Below are 19,511 nucleotides of genomic sequence, written 5' to 3'. Positions count from 1 at the left end.
CTGCAGGCAGCCGTGCAAATGTAAACAAATGGTCTGGTGGCCCGCCGATGGCCTGCCCTATCGGGCCACAGGTTGCCCACCACTGCTCTGTGTGGACCTGCTCTGGAAAGGGATGACACACGTTTCACCTGATGTCACACATTTGCTGATGTCAGAGGCATGGTGAGATTCAGAAATCCTAGGTTCCATTCCAGGCTCTAAAGGAGTGTGTCCTCTAGTGCAGTGGTTCTCAACCAGGAGTCCAGGGTCTCTTGCAAGGCCACGAACAGGTTTCAGGGGGGCCACTGAGAATGGCTAGCATTCTACTCTCCAGGGCCCAGGGCAGAAAGCCAAACCCCACTGCATGGGACTGCAGCCCAGAGCCCTGAGCCCCACCACCCAGGATCGAAGCCAAAGCCTGAGTAACTTAGCAGGTTGGGGTGGGAGAGGGCCTCAGAAAGAAAAAGGTTGAGAACCCCTGTCTAGTGGACGGATTCTCCTATCCATTTCCCCCTCCCCCCAAACTTGACCCCCATTTGCCACTCCAACCTGTCCCAGTCCTGTCTCTTCCCCAGCCTACCTACTTGCCCTAATCCCAGTTTCCATTCCCCAGACTTCTCATCCTAGTCCTTGTCTCTTTCCCCAGCCAGTTCTAGACTCTCCCAAGAGGCTTGCTGAGTCCCAGTCCCCTACCCACTCCCAGTTTCTTTCCCCTCCTACACCTAGTCCCAATCTCTCCCACTCCACACAGCTCCTTGTCTGATCTCAGTATTCCTCCCACACATTTCTCCCACCCTCCACTCTGGTTCAGGTTCCTTGCCCAACCAGTTCCAATCTCCTCTCCTTCCTCAGCTTCCCAGCCCAGCCTCCTCTCCCATCTCCTCTCCCAGAGCTGCAGGAAAGCTGACAGGTGTGGAGTTGCCCACGGTTCAGAGACAGCCCTTAGGGGAAGATCTATTAATAGGGATTTTCTATGTTCTAGTAAAGAGGAGAGGATAGAAGTTGATAAACTACAGATAGAAGCTGAAGAGAAACAGGCTTGTTTATACTCTAGTTATATGTTTATGGAGAAATTCTTGGTCATAAAATTGTCTATACTAGGATATAAGGTATATTTTATCCTAGTGTGGCTATGCCCCATAAAGACTAGATACCACTTTTTTAAATGGACTCAGACTCTGCTGTAATCTGACCCTGTCAAGGAGTAGATCCATATATTGGAGTTTCTATTTGAGTGCCCAAGGTATCTGGCATAAAAAAAGGAAACAAACTGCAACAGCCTATGCTTTTTATTTGTCGAAGTTGATGTTACGCTAAATAATACTATCATGGTCATGATGCAATGTTGCTGCAACACACTTGCACTTCACACAGTGAAACTACTTTAAGAGAATGTTATGCTTGTGACAGAAGAGATCAAGAAAATACACACAGTGAAAGGAGAAACAGTTTAGGGGCCTGATCCAGTTCTACTGAAGTCACTGGAAAAGCTTTCATTGACTTCAATGGGCTTTGGCTCAAGCCCCCCTACATTTCTAAGCTAAACATAGCTATGCCATGCTGAAAAGGGGTTCAGGAAAAAAAAAATCAGCCTTGCATGTTAGTGTGGGGGAAGATCATCTTTCATTATTAATGAAAATGAAAGCAATGGTCTTCTGAGCAATGGTATTTCCCCCCCAAAAAATGTCAGTTCTTCAAAAGGACAAATTCATTCCACCAAATCGAAAAACCACCTTGAACCTTTAAGAAAGCAAAATGTATTAATCAAATCTAAGCTCATCTGGAGTGAGATAATTCTCCAAAATTGTCCTAAGATATTATTTAATTTCTTATTATACATATACTCTGAAGCACCACATCCCTGCATAGTCACAGAACACGTGTGTAACATGCACATTTCTCTTTAGTTCCTGGTCCACTACAGGATAATAACCGACTACTGCAACCAGTTATAAAAGATATTGTTTTAGCTAGAGGCCTGTGCCATGGTGCTGAAAGTCTTACGCTCTTCCCCTACTGATGACCCATTTGGGGGTGGATGCCATTACCCATGCAATATAGCTTTATGCGGCATATTGCATGATATTTTAATAGCACAATGCTCAAAATCTAATTCACTAGATGTGAATGTCTAATTCACTCACTATTTCACTGCCCCCACCCCCCAAGAAGCCAGAATTAAAAGGAACCATTGTGTACGTTACATTAATCAGGATTTTAATGGCTTTCCAGGACGTTTACATACTTGCCAATTATCTCTATTTTTGATCAAAATATTGATAGTTATCCCTCCCTTATAAACTTCTTCCACTCCAATGTAATTAAAAAGATTTAGAAGGTTCCATTCATTTTCTCCTCAGTGTTTCTGTATATAAAGTTCAAATGCCAGCAGATCAGCTTTAATAACAGACAATTCTACCGCATTCAAGTGGGAGTAAGACCAACAGAAGCTGTCTTCCTGTGTTATACTTAGTCCATCAAATATCCCTGAGATACGAATGTGGCACAGATTCTTTCCAATTCTCAGTATGGTCAAATGCTCTCAGTAAGTGTTCCAGCTCATTTAAAGACTTTTTTCCTGTAGATAAAATAGTGTATTTACAAAATTATTTGTGAAATAGACAAATTTCACTCCATGGGAAAAGTTGGTAAATATGTTTTTAACTGTAAAATATCAGACACTGGCTGTTTTCTGTCTTGGTAGAAGCTGAGTCCAGTGAGAAGTTCTACATCTCTGACCCGGGCTGTATGAAACCTCATTCGCTCTTCAACCCACAAAAAGTCATGTTTGTGTCTCTGTTGGGGTAGAGAAACGAGAGAAAAATTAGGGATATTCTGAAGAATTCTGTTTCAAGGTTTACACATACAATATGCTAGTGGAAAGCTGTTTTGTAGAAGTTAAGGCAACAAATTTTCACAAAACATAACCAAGAAGTTGAAGAGATCAGTGGATATTAAGCATTTACAAATATAACTAAACATAGCACCTGATCTTGTTTTCACAATTTCATAGATTCCAAGGCCAGAAGGGACCATTGTGATCTGGTCTGACCTCCTGAATAACTAAGGCCATAGGACTTCCCCAAAATAATTCCTAGAGCAGCTCTTTTAGAAGAACATCCAATCTTGATTTAAAAGTTGTCAATCATAGAGAATCCACCAGTTAAAAATGTATGCCTTATTTCCAGTCTGTATTTGTCTAGCTTCAACTTTCAGCCATTGGATCATGTTATACCTTTCTCAGCCAGACTGAAGAGCCCGTTATCAAATATTAAAAATAAAAGTTAAAATTGGCTGTCTTATATAAAAGGCAATATTAATTTAGCAAAGTGATCCTGTAAACTCAAAATGCAACTGATTTTAACCTATTGAGTTATAAAAATGTGGAATCCAGTGGCAGGGGAGGTAATCAGGTCAACAGCAATGGATTTGTGTGTCAACTATTGTGATTTGGTGTTGATACTATAGCGGTCTCTGTTTAAGTGTCATGATGATTCTCTCACTTTATTGTGTTTCAAACCCACAGCTCTAACCCAACCACTCTTTACAGTTCAAAAGAGCAAAGCACACAACATAGCTACTTCCACACATAAATGGATATACCACACTTCTATGTAAATTAAATTGTTTAATCTCACTCTAGGACACCATGATAAAATACTTCAAAAGACTTTATAGCCATTAACTAATTTCCCACTGCTCTGTCTGCAGTGCGAGCCAAGCCTGGCTTCAGATATATACATGGAGCTGAACAAAGGTTACTTACTGCACAGCTTTCACTGTTGTCTGGCCTGTGAGGTACAATGAAAGATAAGGCATCTAAAGCCCCTTCACACTGCAAGGGGGTCTGGGAAATATTTTTACAACTTGTCAGCACAATGAAGTAGTGAGTTGGAACCAGAACTTCTGGGTCACGGGTTAATCTGAAATGCAAAGAGGTGGCATTTTAGATCTACTTCCTCTAAAATTATCAAATTAAAGTAGCGCAAAGGACACATGGCACAATGACACCTGGTGTACTTTAGCAAACGGTTTTATTAACCTCCTTGGCCCAAGAGAAACCTTCAGAAGCTTAGCACTAGAATATGCCATTAGAATACTTTGAGCTTTGAGGAGCATTCTAGATTGCTGTCACACAAGCAGAGTTTGGCTGGCTTGATGGTCTGAAGAGTAGGTCTAGTGATGGTCTCAAAAAGGGAAAACCATGATTCATCATAAAAATAGGTGAGAATCTAAAGTAGATTACTGGCAGAGTTCAGAGCTCTGGCTCATTTAAAGGAACGCCCAGCTCATCTGTTGTTTGAACCAATCTTGCCAACTATAAGAAAATAGCAAATCTTTACAGAGAAGTCTATCAATAGAACTTAGCCCGTTACTCTGAATCAGGAAGGAATCAGACTACCAAGGACAATGGGCTCCTTCCATTGCTCCTGTTTCCTCCAGTACTGGAAGCAGCCTCGTGGAGTTTTAGGTATAACCCCATTCTTACAGCTGCCACAGTTCCCAGGTGGACCTAATGTACAGGGTTTGTGATTCCATACTTCTGGGGTGTTTTTTTCTTTTTACCTTCTCTTTTGTTGGGCTCCAAACACATCACTTTAAAGCTACGTGACTGGCTACACATTAGCTGATGTATCCTGCCAGGAGCCCCTCTTGGGAGATAATTTTTTTTGGCAACTAGTGTCATAGTTATTATGAAATGATTAAAAAAAAAGGAAAGAAAAAAATCAGCATTAGAAAGGAGAAAATTCCCACCTCTTCACTTTTTCTGGAGTATCGTACAGCCCATTGGAGTCATAATCGAACACAGGGCCACTGACTACATTGACACCATTTCTTGCCAGAGTGTATTTTGGCAGCAGGACATCATAGAAATAGTTCCATAACACTGGAATACAATATGTTAGTGGAAAATGTTATGTCGGGGGAGAATTTTTGAAAATAATTGCACCGTGTATTTATCAGTATACAGACAGCTATGATGAAGATAGAAGAAAGATGTTTATTGTTAGTCTCCAAGGTTCTCCTCATGCCTCTGAGAGACTGATGTCCCAGTTAAGAGTGAGCCACCTTATGTTCCCCATGTGAAATATAACTGTATTAGGCTGATGCAGACCGGCTTAGCAGGGGGAGTAGTTCTGTATCTAGTTTCTCAGATACCAACTCAATCCCTGTGTCCTACGTGCACTCATGCATGTCTAGCTTGCACATCCCTTCTCTGCTAGATGTGAGATTGTTGCCCTTATTACTACAGCAGACCAGATATCAGATAAGAAACTCAGGTACAAGACCATCTTTGAGCCTAGAAAGCACTCCTAAACTGGGAACTGGTGTTGATTATTTAACTGCACCTGCGTCCATTAAAGAAACTCGGCCCAAAATATACGCAGGTGAAATTCAGACAGGAGGAAAAATAAGCAATAAAACATTGTAAAATGTCAAATTAAGAAATGAGTTCTGGGCCTTTGTTTACATAGGACCAGAGACTGGGAACCCCAAAATCGTTGTGGTGAGCAGTTATTCACATGAGCAATTCCACTGACTTTCGTGAAACTATTCCAATGAGTAACTCCTTGTCTATGTAAGCAAGGAGTTCAGTCTGGCCCAATTGTTACCAATTATCTTGGCTGGGACTTAATTTACAGAGGCAGCTGAGCCAGGGAACTTTTGCAATGATTTGGAAACAAGCAAATCAGCAATGTTTTTGCATGTAAACAGATGCACATAATTACCTTTAAACTCATGATACATTGGCACAATGTTGCTGTTAAATAGTGCTTCATAGGAACTCTTTGTGTCTTTTCTTAGATCTAAAAGAAATGAATGATGATTCATTACATTGTAGGGTCACTTGGAAAGCCATGAGATGCCAGCTACATGGAGGTTAAATAGATCAACTTAAAAACGTTACAGTGTGTCTGACCTGTTTCAAAAGAGTAAATGCACTTGGGGCCTGATTCTGCTCTCACTGAAGTCAATGGGGAGGTCTGTTCATTCTTTTAAATGGGTGTTAGATCAGGTGCATAGAGAATGAAGCAATCTAGGCAGCAGCTCCAGTAAGTGCAGTTGTCAAATATAAAGTGGACACATTCCTGAAAATATTAAAATCTGTGCACACTTTTAGATTTCACTGGTCACCTCTGGATCACTGCATGAGTTTTAGGGACTGCTACCAACTCATTCTGCCTGCAGAATAGATGAAAAAAAGCAGAAGGGCCCAGCGCTATCTAACCCTAGAAGATTCTGCCCTAGCACCCAAAACTTAGTGTGAATGCTCAAATAATCAAAAAGAAATAATACCAAATAATACCAATAATAACTGATTCTCCACTGCCCAGCACCTTGTGTAGCCATTTACATCTGTGCAAAGTAGGGGTAAAATGCTACTGGAGCAAAATAGCAGTGTTTCACATTCACTTTGCACAGGTATAAATAGCTACACAAAGTGTTAGAGAATCAGGCCCAAGATATTTAAGTGCAAACAATTAATTATTTTACTGAAGACCTGATGTGGGATAATACTGTATTTCAGCTATAAAATGAGTTCCATCCTAGTTGATTGAAGGAAGTTTCCCACTGAACGTTATACCCCAGTATTTGACATGAACATTCTTGTCCACAAAACATATGGGTTTTTTGAAATAGTAACAACCACTTAGGAAGAAAGGTTGAAATTTGAGCTACTTGTATTTTCCCAGTTCACAAGACTTGATTCAGAGTTCATAAACTCTTTCCCCCCTTCCTGTGTGAGGTGCCATGTTAGAAACCTCCAGAGGGATGGTGGAAATAATAACCTCGCAAACCTCCAGAGGGATGGTGGAAATAATTCCATGCTGTTGTTTAAAGGGATGAAGAATGTTCTGACGCAAGGTTTTTCCATCTAGTGAACCAATACACTGTAACTAAGAGGGCAGGCCTAGCCAGTTACACTTTTCACAGCTGGTGAAATCCAGGCCTCACTAAAGTCAATGGCAAAATTTCCATTCACCCAGTATTGGTCTAGCTGTAAAATTTTTGCAAGTGATTTTCCTCCTTTGCTTTATTCAAGACACCCTGAATTGTCTTTGGTGACAGAGGGAGTAAGAACATCTTGGGCATCCTGCCAACCACCAAAGTAAAGTTTGGAGATTCCTACGTCTTGCATGTTAGCATAAATTGCAGATTGAAATGGACTACACTGCAAATGGTTTAGGAGTAGCAACCTGATGCCTTCAGTTAATTCCCTGGATCGTTTTATTACAAAGGGTGCCCCCTTCCACTATTGCATGAACAAAAGAAAGGGATGACAGAACTCAGACAAGTTGTGTGAAGAAGACAGTGAATTTACTTGGAGGGAAAAGGAATCCGTAGTTCAGTTGATGGTGACTTTTGTAAAATGAACAAGTCTTGCTAGAACTAGAAGGGATACGAATGTCCACATGTAAACAGCTGGACACGTTTTCCACAGAGGCAGTCCAGTTATCCTATTGAACACAAACAGAATAATAATTTGCTGTACAAACAGCTGAGTCACCATTATGGTTCACTTCAATACTTGGGTTTACAAAACCCTACAAAATTATCTGCAATTGCTCTTAGTTGTGTGAGGAGACTAAGTTTCAGAAGGATTAAATGTTCTTGCATGCTTATTTTGATGAGGCAAAAATTGCTTCATGAGTATCTTATAAATAAAACAACCGAACTTAGGCATTCCATGTGCTATGGGAAGAAATTCCTTTATCAAAAAGAAAACCTAGATGTGCACGTTAGAGGTGCCTGAGAGCCTTCTGGAGGTGTTGTGGTGGTGAAGTGATTTAGCAGTCCTGGATTTTATTTTTTGTGAAGTATTTGTTTGCCTGTAGCTTATTCTTAAGTATAGTTTTGTATGATGCGTTATTTAAAAAACAACCAAACAAAAAACACATTTATTGAAAATCCTGCAATTTCGCCAAGTAATCAGACTGAATAACATTCTCTGCTGATTCTAAAGTGTTTTTAATCTAAGGCCACTCTAAGAATACTTTATGTCATAGGAATATTTATTTTCTATACCATCATGTGTGTTTCACTCTATTTTACTTTAAAGATACTTGCCCTGGAATCATGTGAATATTTATTATAATTTCAGTGATGAGTATTTAGAAGGTGACATCGGGGATCAGTGTATTTGGCAACACGTTATTGTTAGCCTCTTCCAATATTTAAGAATTGGATTTGGTTCTTGTCATCAGTTACTGTCAGTATCTCAAGTCAAACATAGGTTATTGGGCTCAATACAGAGGTAACGGGGTGAAATTTAATGGCCTGTTTTATAGTGGAGGTCAGACTAGGTGATCTAATGGCCCCTTCTAGCCTTTTAGTCTATGAATATGCATCTATCCATTTACCAGGTGGCATACAGGAAAGAAGGTGGGTATTTTTGATTTTTAAATATTCTCAGAAACAAAAATGGACAATTCTGAAAAGCCTGGGCTAGTTGCAACCACAAGATTCCCAAGTAGACCTCCCCTGTTCTGCATGGAAAGCATGTTCATGTATGAATAGTGAACACTGGTTGTCAGCCTTCACTTCACCTCCATTTCTCCCTTCCTCAGACTACATAGATGGGCTTCCTGCCTTGAGAAAGGGAAGGCACAGGTCAAAGACCTGCCTGGTTTCTCATCATACACTAGCCACACAAGAAACTACATAGGATGCCCTTTAGAAAAGGGCCCCCTCGTACTATGAAACCATTCTTAACGTGGGGGTTCCAGATGCAGCCACTACCATGGAGGCTATGGACCCAGACTGCAAAGGAGTGTGCCTATCCAGAGACTCAAAGCCAGAGTGGATTCACAGGGCCTCTCCACCAATGGCTTTTGCCTACTGGAGATTGCCACAGCTCCTGGGGATCTGCTGGTTTCTGGAGGCAGAACTGGAGCTCACTTCAGGGAAGGAAGAGGAGCCACAATCCATCCATTGTATGTTTTCCTCCCTACATTCCCTCTCCTGTGGGTGTTTTCATGGGACAGATGCTATGGGCAGCTATTATGTGAATTTTGGGGCAACAAATATTCAAAAGCAGAGCTGCTTCCAGCCCTGAAATTCCAGTTTACAAAAAACAAAAAACAAACAAAAAAAACAACCTCTGACCAAAAAGGGTAACAGTAGGAAGAACAAAGCATTACAGAAGCCAGCAAATACTTACGTATTTGCTAACAGTGTAGGCACTCCACAAAGTCATATTGAGATCCTGGCTGTATCCATTCACATACTGGTGATGGTAAAGGAGGTAATATGTGCTTCTCTTCTGTAGAACCCTGGGCCTCCCATAAGGCAAACTGTATTTCTCAATCTTCTTTACTAAAGCAGAAACAGGGTTTATTACAAGTTCTATACACTTTGCATATTTGTTGAGATTTTCTGCAGTGCACCCTCATATTTCTTGTGATGGCAAGAATTTGCCACAATTTCCAACTACGACACAGAAAATTATGATTAAGACAAGAGTAAGAGAAAGGTACTAGCCTGCAGAGCACCTCCATGATCATGCAACAGATTGGTAAATAACTAGTATCAGATATTTAAATATATAGTAGAATTAAACTCAAAGAGGAAGTAATGCATTTTGCCAGTACAGAGTAATCATTTAAAATTAGAGATGGTTCTAAATTTCCCAAAAATCTGGGTGGGTGTTTCAGTTCAAGTGTTTCTTCTGGAACCCACCACTCTTAGTGCTTAGGGAGAGACCATGACTAGTTGATAGGTTTGGGGCAGACTTCAGTTTTACTGAAGCAATGCAACTAAATAGTAAGTCATATAATTGACTTTGATTTCAATGTATTTCTTTGAAGTCCTTTAATTAATCAATGACTTAGTGAAATGTTGGTTAGTCCTTCATGAGGGTGTGCACTTAGTTCCACAATGAATTACTGTCATAGCCAGAGACTGTGCCTTACACCCTTTTTCTACCAACTGACCTGAGAAAGCAGGAGAAAAAAAATGCCATTACAATATAATTACACTATTGGAATGAAACTACACGACAGTGTAATTACAGTCACTCTAATAAAAAGTGTGCCTAATTTCTCCATACAATGCAGAATAATTCAGGGCGGAACATTTAAATGTTTTTGCACCTCTGTAATTGTGTGTGGCTCCTTTCCCTGTGTGGCTATGAACTATTCTTTTCTTTAGAATCCAGAAGGGATTTATCTATTTACTTTCCCCCCCAAAAGTATTACAGGATAGTCACTGGTTTTTCTTTTTAAATCTGTAGTGACTCCTTTCACTTGTGCCGTAGAATCCCAGAGTTATGAACACCTCGGGATTGGAGGTTATTTGCAACTCTGAAATGTTCGTAACTCAGAACAAAACATTATGGTTGTTCTTTTAAAAGTTTACAACTGAACATTGACTTAATACAGCCTTGAACCTTTAGTATGCAGAAGAAAAATGCTGCTTTTAACAATCTTAATTTAAATGAAACAAGCACAGAAAAGGTTTCCTTACCTTGTTAATTATTTTTTTAAACTTTCCTTTTTGTTTTTAGTAGTTTACATTTAACATAGTACTATACTGTATTTGCCTTCTTTTTGGTCTCTGCTCTGTGTACTTCTGATTCCAAATGAGAGGTTGACCTGTCAGTTTGTAATTCTGGTGTTCGTAACTCTGAGGTTCTACTGTATTTGGTAAGTGTAGTCACTATAAATTTTAATATCAAGATCTGAATTACTGGAGTATTGTTATCTAAACTGTTAAATGTGCAGAACGGTCCTGCTTCCACTGAAGACAATGACATTAACATCAGTGGGTGCAGGACCAGGCCCTTAGACTTACATCTTTACAAAAGTGAGTTAATTGGAATTCTGGGCCTGATCCTACAGTCTTTACTTAGGCCCTGATTCAGCAAGGTACTTAAGTATGTGCTTAAGTTTAAGCAAGTCAGTAGTCCAACTAACTTCAATGGGACTACCCACTCAGTATCTTGCTGAATTGGGAACTCAAGCAAAATTCCCAGGATCAGGCCTAAAAAATTACTAAGTGGATCCCATTTTATTGATCATCTGCACTGAGTGCTACAAAGTACAGAAAGCAAGAATTTTAAGAGGTTCTGGGGTATGTTTTTAAAGTATCTGCTGTTATTGTTGAGTAGACTAATGAAAAACTCTTATCCCACTGCCTACACCACATCAGTCTACACATACCTGCCAAAAGCATCAGGTTATTCATGAGTGGACAAAAAATGTCTAATCCTGCCTTCAATGGGGACATAACCTTATAGATATTAATGGGAGTTCCTCATGGGTACAGAATTTATTTTCATGAGAGGTGGTGATGTCACCTCTGTCTTGTATACAAACACAGAAGAAGGTCCATACCAACTTATTGATCTTTCTGACATTCTAATCAACCTGAATCCATTTTTTATATTATTAATGCCAGCAGATACAGTTCACATGACCATTAGTTAGATTTTAGTTATGATGACTTAGTCACTGGCTATTGGTCAAAGGCTCATTTAAGAGGAAAAAAATAGCTTCAGTGTGGTCATAACAGAATACATTCTATTACAAATCACAGTGATGCAGATATACTGTTAACCATGTAAATAACCTATTTTATTCTTATGACTAATACTCTAGACTGTCTAAAGTAAAGATCTTCTGTGTTTCATCATATATGCAGGCTTCAAGGCATTAACATTTGCGGGGTTTTCCTAGCTAATTTTTCCTCGTTAAATTCTTATGTATCCGATGTTGTAAAATTCAAAAGCTACTATAGGAGAATTCAAGAATATCTAGATAATCAAGAAATAGATGGCATATATGCCATATCAGTTCTGTATTTAACAGAGCAACCATGAGGTAATGGGCCCAAACACAGACTACATTTCTATAAAAATATACTGCATAGTAATAGTATTTTAAAGAATGGCAGTTTACAAGACAGAGGGATCTATTTGTAAAGATGAATAGTTCAGGTGAATACCAGTAAAAGATGAGATTCTTTGTTCAGCCCATGTACTTGAGTAGGACTCAGGATACATCTAGGTATTGGTCAAACTGTTTTTAAAGTAAAACCTTTTTATTTTATTTGAAACAAAACAAAAACACCATTTGCTCCTATAAAATAAAATGCTTACCTTCTGATGTAGTGTGATTTAACTGTTGCTGAAAATCTCTTATGGGCAAGCCCTATAAAACAAAACACAGGGATGCTACTATTTGTTATATAGAGCACATTTCCCTGCCAACAGTTCTCAACAATAAAATACAAAACGCTTTGTTAACAAATTCAAGCCCTCTGTTCCACAAGCCTTCCACACAGGAACTCCCAGTGAAGTCAACTGGAGGGCTGCCCATCAACAGCGTGCATGATCAAGGTTTAAAATTAAGAAAATAAAGTCTTCAATTTTATGTACAACTATAGTCCACGGGAGGAAAATTCCCATATGATAAAGTCAAGGCGGCAAGAGTTCAATGCTTCTCTGTCAAACCTTGCCTTCCAATGGCAGCATTTGGTCCTACGCGAAAAGATAGATCAGGCCCTCTATACCTATTGCTCATTAAAATCAACAGAAATCTTTCCTTTGATGTCAATGGGCACTCTATCAGGCCTATAGATGGCAAAATTATGAATGTCGTGATCACACTCAGGAGTATGCAGTTTCAGACACAATTACAAAACAAATTATTTTGGCTCAGCAGTTTTATCCATCTGAATTACTTACTGCCAAATCACATGAGCAACCAATGTCCAATGAAGAGGTGGTTTTCAGGAGTGGATAAACAGAAGGATGACTTTCTTCCTCTGGATGTCTTGGAACATAAACAGGATTCTTTAAAAGGTGGTTTAGGCTTCCATGAGTTCCATTGTTGTAGGCTGGTGTTATACCAAGCAAATCTACAAACAGTTCAAACTGAACATTAAGGGGGATTGAAAAAAATACATGGCAGTTTGGCTGTGACTATACTCATGTGGGTGCCATGACTGCAGCATTGCCTGTTTCTGTTTTAGTATTCCTTACAGTCAAACTAAGTCAGGTGGCAGATTAATGTAGCTGCTTTCACAGCCAGCTACCACTTGTGACTGTCACTTGTAGTGAAGGAGGGAGACACCATTTCTCATCCACCTGCCTCCTGATAGTGGAGAGGGAAGGGACAACACCCCCCTATGCTAAAAAACAAACACACACTTGTACCTTGTGGGAGTTGAACTTGTAGCTTCCAAATCTGAAATAGTGGCTAGAACTCTAATAATTGGTGCACAAAGTTGAGCACACAGTTTTGGGGGAACTCCTGATCAATTGTTATCTTCTGAAAGTTGAGATGCTGGCATGGGTACCTGTTGAAGGCACTAGGGCCTACAGCTGAACTGGCTCCTCTGAGCTGCCAATACAGACCTCCACTCTTGCCTCTCCCCATAAGAAGTGATAGCTCAAGGGAGAAGCTTGCCTGTGGAGATTAACTGGTGACTAATCTACTATATTCTTCATCAATGATAGTAGCAACAGTCCCAGAAGGAAGCAACAATGTATGTACAAATAAGAGAAAAAGGGACACTGCTTCCTGCTGATGGCCCTGATCCACTAAAACATTTAGGCACTAGAGCTTTCCCACTGACTTCAGTATGCCTATTCACAGGCTTATGTGTTTTTGTGGATCAAGGCCTTTGGTAATAGAATCTCCCTTGAGGAGGACCTAGTGCAAGGGTGAATTCCAGTGAAAAAAGGGGAAGGAGGAGTTTCCAGGGGAGGCTTTAGAGCAGACAACCAAATCCGTGTGTGGGGGGTGGGGGTGGGGGGGGGGGGTGGGAGAGAGAAATGAAGGAATTGGGCTTGTTTTTGGCTTAATTGGCTTGTGAGTTGCTTGTTGGCTAGTTTTTGGCTTGTAGCTTGTTGCTTTTTGGGGGGGGGGGGGGGGAAATCAACTCCTGGCAAGGAGGGGCAAAGGGGGCAGAGAGTCGGGGGTGCACAGCAGGCCCACCCCAGTCCCAGACTGCACGCCAAGGGGATCTAGTCACAGAGTGATGCGGTTCTTAGGGATTGGCCTGTTTTGGCCTTATTTTGAAATGGGATTAGCTTGATTTTTGGCTTATTGTGAAAGTTGGGGTGCTTATTTACTGCATGACAGTTGGCAACTGTGCTTCAGAGGGTGGAAAAACAGGTGGAGACCCCCGGGCACACAGAGGGAACTAGCAGGTGGAGAGAGAGATGTGGAGGATTATAGACAAACAATGGAAGACAGTGGTGAGCTAAGAAAACCAAGAACAGAGAAAAGTAAAAGGGAAGAAGAGACAACATAATATGAGGGGAGAGCAAAGGAGCCAACGAGGCATTCAGTTTTCAGAAAGAGATCTTAGGTTGATGTTGCTGTTGCAATAAATGGTAACGTTACAGGAAATAAAGTAACAAGGGTCCTGAATAAATTGTATGAGGATGTGCTGTCAGTGAGCACACAGGCACGCAAGGAAAGCAGGAAACACATAAATCAAGTAATCTAGACAGGCTACTTTTTGGCAGGGGCAGGACAGATTAGTTTAATTCTTTTATGTCAAAAGTCAAATTGTTCCAATCAGAGAGTTCATATTAATCTTTTACTCTAGGGGTGTGATTTTTCTCAGGAATAAACATGGCTTCAAATTTATGAAATGCATTAGGCTCTAAGAGAGAAGCTTCATCAGAGATTTAAACACGTGTTTATTAAGATTTTTATTTTTATGCCCAAAAGGTTTTCACAGGCTTATGAGGTTAAAAAAAAAAAAAAGATTGCTTATTCTTACCACATATCAAATTATAGATTTCAATATTTTCAAATGGGTCAACTTGAGTCTTGAACTTGAATCCGGGTCCAAAGCCAATAAAGAGAGCCTACAGTTTAAACAAAACTCCAATTTACTTTTGTCTTTAAGGAATATTACAGTAAAAAAGTACACATATTATTACATTAAAATGTAAATGGATAAAAGTGGTTTCAGTTTATCACCACATCTTTGACGATAAACATATACATATACACTGAACTAGCTGCAGATTTCTTTTTTTTTTTTTTTTAAAAGATAGATATATATTTTCACATGACAACACAGGGCTAATCATGGAAGAAATCTGAAGAGGTAGAAGAAGCATTTCCAGAAGATGGGAGAGGTGGACAAGTCTGAGCAAATCTGAGTTTGATTCACAGCTGGCTTTAAAAGTTATCTTCAGCAAATGTAAACCTTGTGATATATGAAAGTCCCTGCTCTCTTCCCTCCTTTTGAGCAAATTATTTCAGCTTCCATATGCTTACTTAAATAAAATCACTTAAAATGAACTTAGTATAATGGTTGTCCCAACATGACTGGCATACGTCACCTGAACAGCTTATTTGCAAGCCTTTAGTCTGAGGCACTCATTGGTTTTCCCTTTCTGGATGAAAACTGCACACCCAGTAGATCACACCCATCTTTCCAGAAGCGATATAATACTGTTTCCCTTCTATATCACCTTCCTTGGCAAGATCTAAAAGCTCTTTGCAAACAATGATCACAATCTCAGATTCAGTCACTTTCTCAAGGTCACACAAGCTTGGGGGCAGAGCTGAGAAAAGACCCCAGGTGTAGCTTTCAGTCCCTTTGAATTAACCATAAAACAATCCTTCCTCTTGGGGGAAGGGAGGGTTGGAAAGGCTAACTGGCTAGATTAGGTGAATAATACAAATATGGGGTAAAGTCAATTACATGTGTTTAACTATGACTTTTAAGACTGTTTGATCTCAACAATACATAATTGTTGAAGGCATGTACAGGTTTCTGTAGTAAGAGTCAAATTTCCATTGTATTTACTAACTCCAGCTCTATAGAAGGAGCACAGAAATGAACAGAAATATTCATACATTCCAAGGCAGAAGGGACAATTGTGATCATCTAGTCTGACCTCCTGTATAACATTGGCTATAGAACTTCCTCAAGTAATTCCTAGAGCATAGCTTTTAGAAAAATAGCCCATCTTAATTTAAAAATTGTCTGTGATGGAGAATTCACCACAAACCCTGACAATGTTCCAGTGGTTAATTACTTTCACCATTACATATTTATACCTTGTTTTCCATCTGAATTTGTCTAGCTTCAAGTTACAAATAAATATTTTAATTATTAAATATTTCTTTCCCATACTTATAAACTAATGAAGTCACCCATTAACCTTCTCTTCTTTTCACTATAGGACATGTTTTCTAATCCTCTAATCATTCTCTGAACCCTCTCCAATTTATCATCAACATCCTTCTTGAACTGTAGGCACCAGAACTGGACACAGTACTCCAGCAGTGGTCACATCAGTGCCAAACACTGATGTAAAATAACCTCTCTATTTCTATTCAAGAGACCTGGTTATACATTCAAGAATTGCATTAGCTCTTTTGGCCACAACATCAGGAGCTCATGTTCAACTGATTATCTGCTACGATCCCCAAATCTTTTTCAGAGTCACTGCTCCCAGAATTGAGCCCCTATCATCTGAGAATGGTCTACATTCTTTGTACCTAGCTGTATTAAAATGTATATTGTTTGCTTGTGCCAAGTTTACACCAAGTAAACCAGATTACTCTATATTAGTGACCTGTCCTCTTCATTATTTACCGTTCCCCTAATATGTGTGTCATCTGCAAACTTTATCCTTGATTAATTTTATTCTCAGCATCTTGATTTTGTGCTGAGTGCTCATATCTTTCATCGTTTTACCCTCCCCTTTTGTTATAAGTTTAATGCCTTCCTGACTACTCTAAGCTACCAGCTGACCTTGATGAGTCTTCAGCAACTTGGCCTTCCAGCCAAGACACAAAGTCCAAATAATACCCCAGATGGGGTTCAAAGAGTCCAATAACTATATAGCATATTTGCCCTTGCTAGAGTCATCAGTCCTAGCTCTGGGCCCTTTATTTGGGCTCCCAAATAAGACCTGTCCCCTTCTTGGGGTTTATAACACTTCACCTATGGCTAGTAGGGGAATTCTGGGTTCCAACCCAGGGACCCTATAAACTGCAACCACATACTGTACTATTTACTCTAATCCATAGTTGCTACTTCCCCGGGCCTCTTCCTACCATGCCCTTTATCTCCATCCTTATCTCAGGGCCAACATCCACAGGTTCTCTAGCTCCATCCCCCTTCTTCACTCCTCTCATCCCAGCCAGGAACTGACCCGCTAAGGCCCTATAGATCCTTTTCTCTCAGTCTGTTGGGCTGAGATTGGCTATGGCTTCCAAGATGGCTGCTCCATTGAGGCCTCTCTAAGCAGGCAAAAACCATCCATCTTTGCTTCTCTTTTTCTCCCACCTCACTGCTTCCTGGGGCAGGGTATAGCAGAACAGCATGGCCTGCAGCAGGGGGCCCTGGTATACCCCATCACAGGGTGTGTCCTGGATTAAACAAACATATGCATGAAAATCATCCTTTGCAACCTGTGAATAAGGTGAATTAAGCTATCATAAGCATTACCATCTTCTGAATCTTACCTGCATGCTCATGAAGCGATTGTCTGAGCCATGGAATCCACCACTGCAATATTTGACTTCAGATGGTTTCCTATTTAAAAGAAGTCACAGGGTATGTAACCAATAATACTTACTTTACAAAATGTATTTATGTTAAAATATATTCAGTAGCTTTGTTTGTCTGCATATAAAAGGGGACATTAACTAAAGTGAAATCTATACCCCAGGGGCCTACAGAGTCTGTAAGCTCTGGAGGAGTTAAAACCTTTAAATTTTGAAGAATAGAGGCTGCCATCTCCAGTTATAATCTCTGCAAGTCATGGGCAGCACCAGCCTCTTCCCAGTGGGTGGGCTGAGGTGGGCTACACAGAAGATGGGGGGTGGCTGTGCCCTCCCTTGCCATGAGGCCCCACCCCTCTCCTTAGTCTTGCCCCCTGCTCCTCCTCAGTTAAGTTCCAGCCCTGCCTCTTCCCCCGAGGCCCTGACCCAGTCGGAGGCTGGAAGCCAGAGCTGGGCAGCGTGGGGTGGCTGCTGCACTGGCTGGTGCCATGGTGTGGGCAGCCACGGAGCTCCCCCCTCTACTCCTGCTGCTACTCAGGACCCTGGGGCTGCGGCTGCTCCTCAGCTCCCCACCACGCTTCGATGCTCGCAGCCTATGTGGGGGGACCTGCCTCTGGGGCCGGCAGAGTCTTCTGGGAGTAGTGACTGCAAGGGGTTGTGCCCAAGAGTGTGGCTGTAGCAGGTCAGTCCAGGCCACTGTGGGGAGCCCCAGATCCTCCACCTGTCCTGGGAAGCATTCCCTGGTGGGCGGGGACACATGCCAGCGGCTGTTCTCAGGCATCCTAGCACTCTGCCCAGGCTTACTTCTGTGCGGCTGCTGGCGGCTGCGCTGCCTTCAGAAGTGGGTGGCCAGAAAGTGGCAACTGCTGCTGGCCAGGTGCCCAGCTCTGAAGGCAGTTGTTGCTGCCAGCAGCAACAGAGAAGTAAGTGTCATGGGTAAGTGTTGGTTTCATGATTTGATTCTGATTGTGTTCATGCAATAATTTGATCAGTTGTTTATCTCAGTTCTATCTTCTTGTTGATTTATTGATTCCAATGTATACTATTGTTAATTTCTTGATTAATTCCTGTGATCTCCATTGTAACCTCAGTTCAATTATTTTACTGTTTAGTGTTTTAGGGAATTTACTAAAATTAGTTAGCTTTACATTTGCTTGTTTATTTTAAAAGTCGTAAAACATACACCAGACAGGTTCTCTCATCAAATGTCAACTTGCTATATATGGACCACTGTCCCACTCCTAAATTAAACCCTTATTACCACTACACAATATACACTACTATTCTGGCAATGATAAATGTATAGGTCAGAAGAAACAATGCAATTTCTGACAGTGAAATAAGAAAAACAAGACATAATGGGGGATGACTCAGGAAATTTCACCTCTCGGTCCCCAGCAAAGTTTCTGCCTGGGCTGCTAGAAGTACAACAGGGTCATTCAATAGCTTGTGAGAAGTGAGTTGATTCACTGCAGTTCACAGGTGGACACTGATTCAGCAAAGCACTTATACGCTTAACTTTAATTCCCAAAGCATGTGCTTAAGCAGGTACTTAAGTGCTTTCCAGAAATAGGGTCTTAATTGACCAGTGCCACATCACAAAACCCACCAACACCTCAGGCATATTTAGCAAGGAGAAATTCATATAGACTAAGGTGATCCCACAAAGTCAGGGACAAGGGCAGTGTACGAAAAAGCTTACTTTGTGCTACAACTATTCTGTGGATAAACGGAGACCTCAGTCTCCAATGGCTGTCAATCTAGAACCATTCACTTGTTCTTTTGCTTTGGAGGAGAAAAATTAAAACAAGTCAAGAAACTCTTTACTGTACAATCAAGTACTGATGAATGGTAACTTACCGAGCGAGTTGCCACTGGGGGTCTAAATAAAAATGTACTTGTTCAATTCGGTCGTTGCTGACGTAGTGAAAACGCTTGGGTAAGAACTCTTTCATAAATGCTTTGAAATGCTGATCTGGGTCTATGCACTGAAATTTTTAAATTAAGATATACATTTAATAATGTGTGAAAAAACTAGTC

The 19,511-nt window shown here is 40.7% G+C and overlaps 1 protein-coding gene across 2 annotated transcripts in view; it reads right to left on the bottom strand.

Annotated features, from left to right (window-relative positions):
* Window positions 1–1,253: 1,253 nt before the first annotated feature.
* Window positions 1,254–19,511, bottom strand: part of ENPP1 (ectonucleotide pyrophosphatase/phosphodiesterase 1) — a 71,200-nt gene continuing 52,942 nt past the window's right edge. For both annotated transcript variants that reach the window (XM_084624365.1, XM_084624366.1), the window contains exons 15-25: window positions 19,332–19,459; window positions 17,433–17,502; window positions 14,722–14,809; window positions 12,671–12,843; window positions 12,083–12,134; window positions 9,146–9,300; window positions 7,307–7,442; window positions 5,712–5,789; window positions 4,735–4,867; window positions 3,746–3,902; window positions 1,254–2,775 (exon numbers count right to left, since the gene is read on the bottom strand). In XM_084624365.1, coding sequence (XP_084480491.1) covers window positions 2,608–2,775; window positions 3,746–3,902; window positions 4,735–4,867; window positions 5,712–5,789; window positions 7,307–7,442; window positions 9,146–9,300; window positions 12,083–12,134; window positions 12,671–12,843; window positions 14,722–14,809; window positions 17,433–17,502; window positions 19,332–19,459 — 1,338 coding nt within the window. In that variant the 3' untranslated portion in view covers window positions 1,254–2,607. The remainder of the gene's footprint in view (window positions 2,776–3,745; window positions 3,903–4,734; window positions 4,868–5,711; window positions 5,790–7,306; window positions 7,443–9,145; window positions 9,301–12,082; window positions 12,135–12,670; window positions 12,844–14,721; window positions 14,810–17,432; window positions 17,503–19,331; window positions 19,460–19,511) is intronic.

This window comes from Lepidochelys olivacea (assembly GCF_965140295.1).
Source record: "Lepidochelys olivacea isolate rLepOli2 genome assembly, chromosome: 3".
Classification (NCBI taxonomy): domain Eukaryota; kingdom Metazoa; phylum Chordata; order Testudines; family Cheloniidae; genus Lepidochelys; species Lepidochelys olivacea.
Note: the sequence above shows the minus strand (reverse complement) of the source record. Positions and strands in the feature narration are given on the sequence as shown.